We start from the raw sequence: 12679 nt of genomic DNA, 5'->3' as shown, positions 1-12679 counted from the left end.
AGGGTTTGGTACTGACGATTACATGGGTTAAGTGAAATGGTGCGACTTTAGGGGCATAACTCCTTAGCTGGCAACACTAGCAGGTCGCAATTTTGCCAACAGATGAAGACAACATTTTCCTGTAGCATAATGGGCACGTAAATTATGCAAATAAATTAGAAAAGGTTTTGAAGTGATAAAAAATTTTTATCGGATTTTTCCTATCATTTCCTCCAATAAAACGCACAATTCCACGGAGAAGACACAAAGTGCATCACAATTGCTTCTTACGTCAACTTCACGTATTGAGTTATGTGTTAATGTTAGTCACACCCAAATACGGCACCAAAACAGAGATTCAGCACAATAATAAAGTTCAAACGTAAACTTCTTCCACTTTCAAAACGAGAGTTTACAACTCTGTAATGGAAAAAGACAACTTGCGCTGGACATTGGGCTGTTAAGAAGCTACCGTCCCGGATGTGCTGTTAACCGGACTATTTCCAATCCAATACAGGGTGATTCAAAAGTCTCTTGATAGTTTAATCAAAAAGCACTTTATTGACAAAATTGACAGTATGCTGAAAAGTACTATAGAATTGAAGACAAACTCAGTACATTTCAATATGGTGGCCCTGTAAGTCTAGGCATAGCACCCACCTCTCTTGGGTAGACCGGAACACATGCTCCAATATAGCTGGCGTGATCTCCTCTGTTGCTGCAACTATTCGCTGTATCAGTTGCTCTACGGTGTTGATCTTTACTAGTTACACCTTAGACTAATTGAAAACCCAGGTAAGAACGTCTAGGGAAGTCAGGTGTGGAGAGCGAGCCGCCCAAAGTCTGGGTGAGCCACGTCCGATCCACCTATCGGGGAAGGAGTCAGTGAGGTAGTCCCGAACGATTCTTGCGAAATTGGTGTTGCACCATCTTGACGGAAAACAACAGGGTCTATTTTTCCATCCTGAACACCATTCATTAGCGATAAAGGTAAAAAATCAAGAGACTTTTGAATCACCCTGTATATATACTTGTCCTCCATACTCTCTACAGAATTCCTAAATGTAATGTTCATGGTCTTTCCTCTCCTATTTTCCTTAAAATGGGTACTACCGTTGCTTGTTCCATGCCGGCAGCCAGGATTTTGTTTCGGGGGGGGGGGCTCATTCCTTATCAGCAGTCACCATCTAAAGGCGAAAAAAGTGGCGAATAGAATCCCTGAAGATAAATTTCTGAGTGTATTACAAATTATTATACAATAATTAATTACCACTGTACGCTATTTAAATATGATAAGGTAGGTAAGCCAAAGGTGGCCATAGTTCCCAAGGTGGCCTACTTCACGAAAATCATATTATTATTTAACAAAGTTAACAAATGGCACTACATCAATACCCAGTCCTCCTCTGGTGGACTTTGCAAAAAACGAACTGTCTCGGGCTGCCAGCAGCCATTTTATGTAAGTTATTGTGTCAGGGATCGAGCAGATTGGTTGTCGTTGTTAGTTTAAGGTAAGTAAGAAATATGTGTGTGTACGTCCTTGAAATTAACGAATGTTAATATTTTATACATATTTTGAAAGCTCGTTTAATTCTCTTTTTGATAACTTAGTTACATTGTAAAAATGTTTTTGTGTCAAAGGAACGATACAAATTTTTGTTGAAAAACCTAGTCCGCAGGCGAGTTCCTAAGGTAACCCATGGCGGGCCACTTTGGGAACAGCTTACGCTCGCCTCTCGAATTTACACTTTTTCCACATTAAAATACGTTTTATTATTAAAGATTACCTAATAATGTTAAATTTACACAGACTTTCATGAATCACTAGTATACGAGGACCAACAATTAAGTAATGAGAATGATTTTATATTGTCCCACATGTGCATTCTATCTCTGAAGTAACGCGTTCCTGATGTAGTGTGGTCCATAATCCACAACCTGGCAACACCTCATGAACTTGCGATAGGCATGCTGGGAATTATGCCGCCATGTCGTGAAGGAGGTGCAAGGGTGTCGTCACGTAATAGCTATGGAGCAGCGAGTGAACATCAAGTTTCATGAAGGACATTCTGAAAACTGCTTGCTGGAATAAACATTTCTTGAATTCTATTGTTGTGGAGGACAAAACAGAGCATTTTACTACGGTCCTTGTACGAACTAACAAATCGCTGAATGGAAGTCACTAAATTTACCAAGAGGCAAGAAAATGCAGTTCGAAAAGCCAAGGGTGAAGACAATGTTGTGTTTTTTTAATAATAGCAAAGACATTATTCATCATGAAATTGTTCCATAGGGTGAAAGTGTAATTGTTTGTTACTATCGTAGTGCTCGGATTGATTATGGAAGAGAACTAACTGACCGTATCAGACCTCAGTATCCTGAACCAGGCAGTTGGTTCCTGCTCCACGATAATGCACGGTCCCACAGAGCAGTGGCTGTCTATACATTCCTAGTCCAAAAACAAGTTTGTTGAATCATCGTCTTTACTCCACAGATTTATCCCCCTGTGATTATTTCCCGTTCCCGAAAGTGAAGCTGCTGCTGAAATTACGCACTTTTGATGAGCACAAGACCAGTCAACAGGTTGTGACGTACAATCTTCAAGGCATACCACATGAAGACTTGCAGATGTCGTGTCGATCGTTGGCCAACCGTGCCAATTGCTGTATTGATGCAGGAGGGATGTACTTTTAGTAATAAACAAGCAATGTTCAATTATTTTGTTTCCTTTTCACAATATAAAATCTTTCTCATTACTTTATTGTCTGACCTCGTATGTTATTAATATGCTGGGTTCAAATTTAATTGATATTTTTTTTTGAAGGAAGTGTTTCTGGGGGTTGATCAGTGGCGTGCGGTGACCATTTAGATAGTTGAAGCACTGAATATACGAGGGTTAAGCCATAAGTCATGGCAACTATTTTTTTTCTCGCTAAGAGGGGACAATACGAAAAATCTAAGATGTACGTTTGAAAGTGTATGGAATGTACCTTTGAATGAAGCCACCAGATGAAGTCTGGATGCAGGAGACTCTCGTAGGGAAGAGACAGAGCACAGGATATTGGACAACAGTGTTTTATTATGATGCAGATCGGCAGTTGACACTCTGCTATGAAGGCCTCCAACCACCTCGCCACTGTTCGATAGGGCATGGCATTCACACCCAGAGCTTCCCGTGCATTTCTGCCGCGGAGAACTGCTATTTTAGCGTACGAACGTTGCTCCTGCTTCATGACCTCCATTTTCGAACGCAGTCACTCACCGACTGAACTTGGGTGCGTGCTTACTACCCCACCGTTGTTCGCATACACCATCTGGTGCCTTCTTTCGAAAGTACATTCCATACACTTTCAAACGTATATCCTAGATTTTTCGTATTGTCCCCTGCTCGCGAAAAAAGATAAATAGTTGCCATCACTTATGACTTAACCCACGTATATTTTTTAAATAAACAATAGTAAATCAATGGGCAGGCGTGCCTTGATAAAAACACCGCACGCCACTGCTATGCGGAATTTTAGTCTCTCACAGGCTCCGCAAAAATACCTTTCGACACTTTCGGGGAGCCTAAGTATCCTGGGAATTATTAAAAATTCGAATTTCATGCCGAAGCAGTGCTTCTGTAGCTTACCTTCTATGCACGCCACTGGGGTTGATGGTGTTACAGCCCCCTTCGAAATTTTGAGAAAATCAGCTTTTGCAAATAAAAGCAGTGGAGAACTCTGCAAAACCAGAGCAGTAGAAAATGACCCTCGATTACCATAAGAAAGTTCTAAACGTCCAAAATATTTTATTGTGTTTGCCGCCCCCATGCACTTTCCACTTATATATTTCCTACTCTCCCGAAAAATATCCTACGTACGCCAGTGTTCTCAACAAGGATCCGCTAAATTTCACTCCGTTCCCATTCGTAAGACAAGCTGAACCCAATATGACCTACCTGCAGTTTACGATTGTTTCTAAAGGTGTACAAAGTCAGAAAGGTAAAACTAGTCGCAAGATTCAAAAGAGGGAACACTTCTGGCCGTTTACTGAAAACTGGAATCAGTTCCAAATAATAACTTGCCTGCAGGGAAGAGTTTATTAAAAAGTTCCGTTTAGGCCATATTGGGTACATATGGACTAGTAATATATTTTGTTCTTTCACACAGAAAAATGCAACAGAAAATGTAAAGGAAGTACCACAATGTTATTTTTATAAGTATATTGATATATATTTACATTTTATTACTTATCGACATAATGAGATTTCACAAAAAAATAGTATCGTTTAGAAACCAATAAACAAGGAACTGATGTGTCATAACTTATCACTAGAAGACCATGGATTACACATCACAGTTTGGGCAAATGAAAGTTCTTCATCATCCTTGATTGATTGATTGGTTTGGTGTTTGAAATCCACTTTATGCACAGTAAGGCTAATCGTGACTGGACCTACAGTTTAATGTGAGATCCGAACCACTATGTGCCTCCACCGGGTTCGAACCCGTGACCCCTTGATTACAAGGCAATGACGCTACCATCGGGGAGGCCCCGTTCATCATCCTTAGTGACTACCAGACACTCTACGTGAACATAAAAGTAAAAAATGTCACATTTGAGCATGTTTTTACTATATATTCCTGTGTAGGCCATATTGAGTCTTCCTTACACAATGTTGTTTTTCTTCGTTATAAAGATAACTTTAGATTAAAGGCTAATCTAAGTACATTGTTGTAACGTATAAATGATGAGCTACTATAATATGGACTTTAGATATGAACACCTATCACTTGGAGGATGCAGTAAGTAAGTAATAACTTCCAAATGCAATATCAGATCACATAGAACACAATCACGATGACCAGCTATTTCGCTTTTTTGTTTTCAAGTTGCAGGACTATAGATACAACAAACAGGTTCATTCATGCCATTCGGACAGTCTAAGTGACATAATAACGCCATCTGTTGAATTAACCTTGTAAGTTCTTGAAACCAGCAAATAAGCCATATTGGGTACTAGGCCATATTGGGTTCAGGTACCTTACTTTCAGGTACCATACCTTCCCTAAACATTATTTATTCATCTGTTTTTAGGTTCAAATAGTAAGAAGCCTAATTCATATCGGTGTAATATTTCATTCAAAGTTACTGTTTTTGTATATTTTCTAATTATTATTTTAGATGTTTTAATATTAAAGGAGAGATAACGCTTTATGAATAAAATCTCAACATGAATTACCGGAATTAATTTCGTCGTGAATTGTATTATCATTTGACATATTATTTACTAATAATAGTAATAAAATCTCAATGCTTCTCTCAAAAAGGTCTTTTTATTGCAGATAAATCTAAATGGGAAATACCTTGTAGGGCATCATAGTCAGGGCAGCAAAGGAATCCATTGGCATGGCTTCCGTGGATACAGCTATTCTCTGAAGAGTTCCGAAGTAAAAATACGTCCCAAGAGGATATAAAGCATGCGCTTGAGGCAGGATAAAATATGAACAACTCCAAATTGTGGACTTTTATATCAAGTATAATGTTACATGTTATGTCATTAGAAATGTAATTTTATCTTTGAATAGGTTTGAATGCAATACTATTATATGCTCCATTTTGTATAGAATCTGACAGTGGGTCAGTGGAACCCGAGCCCAGCAAATAACTTATAGAGTTATTATTATTATTATTAGTGTATATTTGTTATTAAGATTTGGTGAGGAGTACCTCTTGAAATAAGTAAATAACATATATTTTTTCAAAAGTTAGAATATACGTATTATCAGTGTGCATTAAAATTATGATACATGGAAGGGAGAATTTATGATATTTTTTGTGAACTTATAACTCAAGTGTTTCAAAAGTTGGTGCTCTTGGAAACGGACCTCCGATGCAGAATGGTCATTGTAAAATATGTTCTGATGACCATTGTAATGGTCATCAGAACTCTCAGGTTGGATACCTGGTCAAGGTGTACAGGGTAAGTCAAAATGATGGACCCGATTACAGAAATTTATTCTGTGAAATCTAATAAACATTTGTTATTGTGATACATGCGCTTCGAAAGGTTATCTTTCAAAGTTTAGTTTCCACGCAGTGTTTCGACTTTCTACCGCTAGGAGTCAGCAGCAAGCAGGAAAATGGCGTTGACTGAAAAACAGAGATCTTTCTGTGTGCTTGATTATCATGTGAACGAGTCTGTGATTAGTGTGCAACGGCATTTCTGTACCAAATATCGGAGAGAACCACATACTGGAAGGCCATTCGTAAGTGGCATGAAAATTTCAGAGATTCGGGCTGCATCTGTAAACGAAAATCGACTGGCCGTCCGTCGACTGGGGAAGAGACAGTGGAACGAGTGCGCACATGTTTCGTGCGGAGTCCACAGAAGTCCACCTACCGGGCAGCGAGAGAACTTCAACTTCCACAAAAAACTGTCTGGCGGGTTCTGCGGAAACGTTTACAAATGAAACCCTACCGCTTGCAACTAGTTCAAGCCTTAAAGACACTGATTATGCTTTGCGCGCGTCCTTCTGTGCTGATTTCCTCGCATTAATGGAAACGGATGGGTTCTCTGAGAGGTTAATTTACAGTGATGAAGCAACTTTTCACCTTTCAGGGAAAGTGATGTAACGGTATATTTTGTGCTTTTAAGCTGATTCTCAGCAACATACACAATATACACAACTATACATTTTTGAATCCTTGTCCCGAGGTTCAAAACTTGCAGTACCTGAAGTTCTGTGGATGCTAGTTTTAGGCAATAGACACGTACCTCTTCAAATTACAACTTAACGCCCATTTCCTTTCAGATATATATAGGTTTATTCATATTATATTTACAGAAGTTAATTCTTGGCCGTTATTCACAAAATTACTTTCCGGTGTACCCTGTCCCCCCTTCCCGAAGAGAGTGTGTAGACTCGCGTAGCCACTGGCTCCACGAGTAAAAAAAATATATAACCCTAAGTACCAAAAAAGGTGGCTGAAGGTATGTGTGTTGTGTACCTGGTTTCCCACATGAAATAAACTATTGGAATAATGTGAAAAGAGCAAGTGTGTGTATTAAAAGAAAGAAAGAAAGTTAAAGTATCCGCCTATTCATATTATCAAGAAAGATTCTTCGTTTCGCCCCATAGAGAAACGACACCTCTTTACCTCGCCGTATTGACCGAAACATCTGAGGCCGACTGTTCCCTTCCCTCCCTTTTATAGGCCCCGCTAATGACCTAAACCGTTACTGGAAACTTACCGCTCCCCAACGGCAAAGAACTCAAACGTACAGGAATACATACATACATACACAATTTATAACATAAAAAAGGATCCAGTAATGATCGCATCATTACAGTGAAGACACACAACGTAAGGATATGGGGAACTGCTAACCCCCATGAATTTGTGGAACAAGGACGCGATTCTCCCAAAGTGAATGCCTTTTGTGCCATTTCCCATGAAAAGATTTATGGGCCCTTTTTCTTCCATGAACGTACTGTGACAGGACTTGTTTTCCTTAATATGCTGCAACTATGGCTCCTTCCACAGCTTGCAGAGGATAGCGCAGATTTTATTCTCCAATTGGATGGTGCCGCTGCGCATTACCATGGCAGCGTTCGGGACCATCTCAATGGGACATTGGAACAACGTTGGATAGGCCGTGCATCTCAGGAGGATCGACCTCTCCCTCATTGGTTACCTCGTTCCCCCGACTTGACCCCATGTGATTTCTTCATGTGGGGCTTTGTCAAGGATCATGTTTACGTACCACCAATTCCAACAACATTGGATGACCTGCGTGCCCGCATCACAGCAGCCATTGCTGATATTGACCGCAACATGCTACACAAGGTTTGGCAGGAGATAGACTATCGGCTTGATGTGTGCCGTGTTACGCGAGGTTCTCACATAGAACACTTGTGATTTGTTTGAAAAAAACTTTGACAATTTACCTTTCTTAGCACATGTCTCACAATAACATTTGTTTATTATATTTCACAGAATAAATGTCTGAAATCGGGTCCATCATTTTGACTTACCCTGTATTAATATGTTTGTCACATCTCCATTTCATGAGTTTATCTTTCATTCTCCTCATTGCGATTAACCCAAGAGGCATAAAAGCAAGTTAGATAACCAAAGTAAAATAGTTTAGTAAACTGAAATAAAATCTCGAGCTACTTGTATATATACTTCTTGTTCAATTTACAGATAAGAGCATTTCTGTGTTGTAACGCTCCTTTCATACACATAACTGTTTTATATTTGTAAAACATATTATTTTCTTTATTATTACTAAATATTATTTGCAATTTTATTGAAAGACGTGTTAATTTCTACATCCATTTTCTCCTATTCCTATGTTTGTCCTTATTATTAAGTATTGAGTGTTTCAAAATATCTGTTCGTAATAGTATCTACTACATATCTCGCAATATGTAATACAATAAAACTTCTCAATAACGGACAAGCCTGGGGGAAAAAATAACTGTCCGTTATTAAAAAGTGTCCGCTATTCAGAAAAAGTGTAGGATGTTACACAATAGGATAATCATATTCCAGTACGCTTCTGCGACATTGTAGCAGAAGTGACACACACTTCTCAAGATAACCACAAATAATACTTTTAAAAAGAAATACGTTCGGTGTAACATTAAACAATGCGCGCTAGTTCGAAATACTGGCCATTGTTGTGTCGAATTCCACGAATTGTGACAGTTTTCTTTCACACTGTCCGTTATTAAGAAGTTTTATTTGCGTTGGGGAGGTAGTTTTCAGTGTCCGCGTCCGTTATTAAGAATGTCCGTTATTGAGAAGTGATATTGCCATTAAACCCCATGTATTTCTGCCGGGGAATTTAAACATGTCCGTAATTTAGAGGTGTCCACTATTCAAAGGTTTCCGTTAGGAGAAGTTTTACTGTAAGATACCTTCACCAAAGGTGTACATAGTTAAGCTTTGACAATTTTATATTTAATAACTTCGCCATTGTGGGCCACCTTCTGGCCAGTTGCATGACATGATATTATTGCAAACAGTGACTATAAATACTATGATACGTATAACTGAGTATCATCGTCTAAAATATATATTCATACACTGACAAACAATGTGCAATGTGTGTACTATGCCTTGCATTTAATGTGTTTAAATTTTAATTTTCCACTCACCTCCGTCTTACACCAGGCAGAAAAAACGTGTCACTCAAAACAATAACGTCTGCAAAATGGCTCCTGTGCACCGTAAGAGCTTGGGTTTTGGTTTTGACTGCATTCAATAAAGTGCTGCCATCTTCCGACTAAATGTTGTACGAACACAGGTATCGTGGGGTGGGCCACCTTTGGCACATGGGCCACCTTTGGTGAAGGTACCTTAGTTGAAAAATCACTCACTTGGAACAAATATTAAAACATCAATATGTTTAAGTTCACTTTTCACATGTTACTTCTCTCAAAGGCGAATTAATTAATTTAGTTAACATTTCAGATACAACATTCTAAGATCATTTGAAACTAAAGCCGAAATGATCATAATAAGAAGAAAGCGACATGTGGGAAAAGTTACATACTTATACACTGAGTACTTCCTGAATTGCCACCACCCCTCGAACCAACAAGGAACGGCTCAGCAGTTGCTTTCATCACATAATCACTGGAAGTATCGTGGTGAATGTATAGACACAATGCTACATGTTAGTCGAACAGCACGCTTTAAAATGGATGGTGGTCAGGATTTAACGTCGATCCAAAATGGGATGATTGTGGGTGCTCGAGCAGCATCTGGTGCGTCAATAATCCAGACAGCGACACAGGTGAGGTGCGCCCTTTCCAGTGCATAGTGGTCCAAGTGAATGCAAAACCTGGCCAAAATCATAAAATTGAAATTGAGAAAGTAAGTTTGGTACACTTATAATTCTACATTAAAATGTCCGTTCTATTTGAACCTACCTGATGTTACACAATAAGTATCGCCCTCAGTTGACTAGCAACCCTTCAAGTGGGGCTTTGTTTGTTTCAGGAAGGACTTTTCCTCGTAGTTACTTATGTGTGTTTATAAACATTTATCGGATACCAATTGCGGTTTGAAAGTTATTTTTTTTAGTTTTAACCTTTAAATATAAGAAGATACTCTTGTCATCTGGTTTAATCAAATATTATATTGTTAATGTCCCGGAACTCAAGTTAGTGCTAAAAGCCACAGTTTTCTTCTTTTTCGATACTTCTCGTTGAGTTACAAAACGATTCAAACAAGCTCAAGTTAAAATTAAACCATCTTATGTTAGAATAGAATAATGTTTCTATAGTGGAACCACAAGGAAAGAGACCTGCGCAGAATCTCATCGCGCTGGCGGGTGGGAAAAAAGACAGGGGGAAGAAGCCTTCAATGCGGCTAACGTCAGTGTTGCCAGACCTATTGATTTCTCGGGATAATTCCATAATAAACTAATGCTATGGCACCTTCAACGGCCTGCTCAAAAACACGTTTTCTGTTCATCTTACTTGAACATGGAGGGGAGAGGTAGAGTGGAACTCACTCAGCCATGAAAAGTGCTATTTGAACTGTGAAATTATGGCAAAAGATACTTCATTGTGCTAGGACATCATTTTATTACTACTATTACATTACTATTTTTAGATCGTTGTGTTTTATCCCACCCGAAAATCTATTTCTATTTTAGTTATTTTACGCCGCTTTTGTGTGTCTACGACAATATGGATGAATGAATAACTGATCAAATGGATGAAGTGACACAAACACAGTGCAACGTCCTTGCCTTACTAGGTAGGAACACTGACTTCGTAGCGTGGGCAAATTATTTTATACATGTATGTATATGTGTGTGTGTGTGTGTATGTATGTGTATATATATATATATATATATATATATATATATATATATATATATATATTGAATGCAGCAACATAGAGGCAGCATAACTGACAAATAAAGCATGTGAGTGTTAATAACAAGATATTTGCAAGAGAAACTTTCATCACCTTGAAAATACTTAATTTTCTACAAAATTAGATAGCGACATGGCCGTCCAGAAGAAAGTGCAAGAATGGTCGTCACCTCCCCTCCCCTTCTGTCAAATGAATGTTGACATAAGAGTACCTATTATTTCAGACGTATGAGTTGATTTCAGTCACAGTAATTTACATCCATTATTATAATAGGGATGTAGGAACGTGATAATTTCAAACTCCAGTGGCGTTTTCTGAGAGGGCAACATTATTACAGGGTAATATGTCTCGTTTAACTGCCTGGCAAAAATACATTGTTTCCCCCTTGCCCAAAAATATCTTCGGGCGTCCCCTTGCCCCAAGTGCGCACGCCTATGCCGCCCCCGCCCCCGATAACGTCGTTCATCCGCTACTATTAGATCATCGGATTTTGTAGCAGATCTTCTGGTTTCCCAAGGAACAATCTCCCGATTTTATCAAGTCTGACCTAGCAACACTGCCCCGAGCACCAATAACGGCAGGGAAGATGCGCGAACTCTTTTGACGGAAGGTTTTTTCCTTGTGGTCGAGCTATAGTTTCAGGATCCAAAAGTAATTTTTTCCCGTTCTTGCTCCTTTTTTAAAAAAAGGTCGTGAAAGGCAATTGGATAAGCGAGATATTCATTCTTCTTAAGTTGGGTTGGGATGAACATCTGGGCAATTTAAATGTAAGCAGAGGGCCACAGAAGATGGATTTCCAGACAGACATTTTCTTCACATCTCTTGTGCAGCATGAGATACAATATGAATGTAAGGAACTAGGAAAAGTTGCTATTTGATAAAATCTTTGACTTTCAACGACAAGGTTTTGCTGGCCGATCAGGCTTCAATTAATAAAACAAATCACGGCTCTCGCAGAAAAGTGTTATATGCGCTTAGGCACTAGCCTATAGGCCTATATCCTATAGACACTTTCTTATGAACTGGGTCTAGACGTGGTAACATTTGAGATGGGGACCAAGTAGAAAATTGAACTGAACTTCTCGCTCTATCAACATGTCAGCTTCCATTCACAAGATACTTGTCCAAGCCCAGCGATTATTTCGACTGTTCAAGATGTCGGAAACAAGCATATATAGAAATATTATCTGTAACATCATAATCGGACCAATTCTCAGGGGGGGGGGGGGGAGAGATGATACATGTAATCCTTCGACTCCTTGAATCCAGCCAATCTCCACAGAGAAGTCAGAGATATACCTTTCAAAACGACGCATTACACTTCCCTAAACGTGTACTCCAGTCACTGGCTGATGTTGAAACCAATAGAGATGGAAATTGTAAATACGTTGAACAACGCATAAGTTGTGGTTTACTGTATTGTAAGTGCAATTGGCATTAACATATCATAATACTGTCCAATATTGTGTTCCTTCCTTAAAATGATAGAATTTGTGAAAAAAACTGCATTCTGAGTTCATAGACCAAAAAATAATTTTGACCAGGTTTTCCATGCATATGGACCACTGTGCAGTGTAGTGAAGGTGTACAGAGAGTGGCAAGAAAACGGGTCAACGACCACCAAGAGGCAGAACTGGAAAGCCGTGCGCAAGGTGACACCGCGTGGAGAGCGTCAACGGCTAGTGACAGCTGAACGCACCATCAGATCCGGGAATTACGGGACTAATACAACAGTTTATTCAGAAGTGCGCGACGCAGACTGGCACGCATTAACCACAGCAGACGACCCACTCGTCACCCACTCGCCACCCAC

At 39.3% G+C, this 12679-nt stretch overlaps 1 protein-coding gene across 1 annotated transcript in view; it reads left to right on the top strand.

Annotated features, from left to right (window-relative positions):
- The window catches only part of LOC145981343 (microfibril-associated glycoprotein 4-like), an 86414-nt gene extending 78201 nt beyond the window's left edge, over positions 1-8213 (top strand). Inside the window, exon 13 of the mRNA XM_083114566.1 lies at positions 5307-8213. Within this exon, the coding sequence (XP_082970692.1) occupies positions 5307-5438 (132 nt within the window). The 3' untranslated portion in view covers positions 5439-8213. The remainder of the gene's footprint in view (positions 1-5306) is intronic.
- The last annotated feature ends 4466 nt before the right edge of the window (positions 8214-12679 follow it).

The sequence above is a fragment of the Lepisma saccharinum genome, chromosome 29 (genome assembly GCF_977018435.1).
Source record: "Lepisma saccharinum chromosome 29, izLepSacc3.1, whole genome shotgun sequence".
Classification (NCBI taxonomy): Eukaryota; Metazoa; Arthropoda; class Insecta; order Zygentoma; family Lepismatidae; genus Lepisma; species Lepisma saccharinum.
This window is presented reverse-complemented; position numbering and strand designations above follow the sequence as displayed.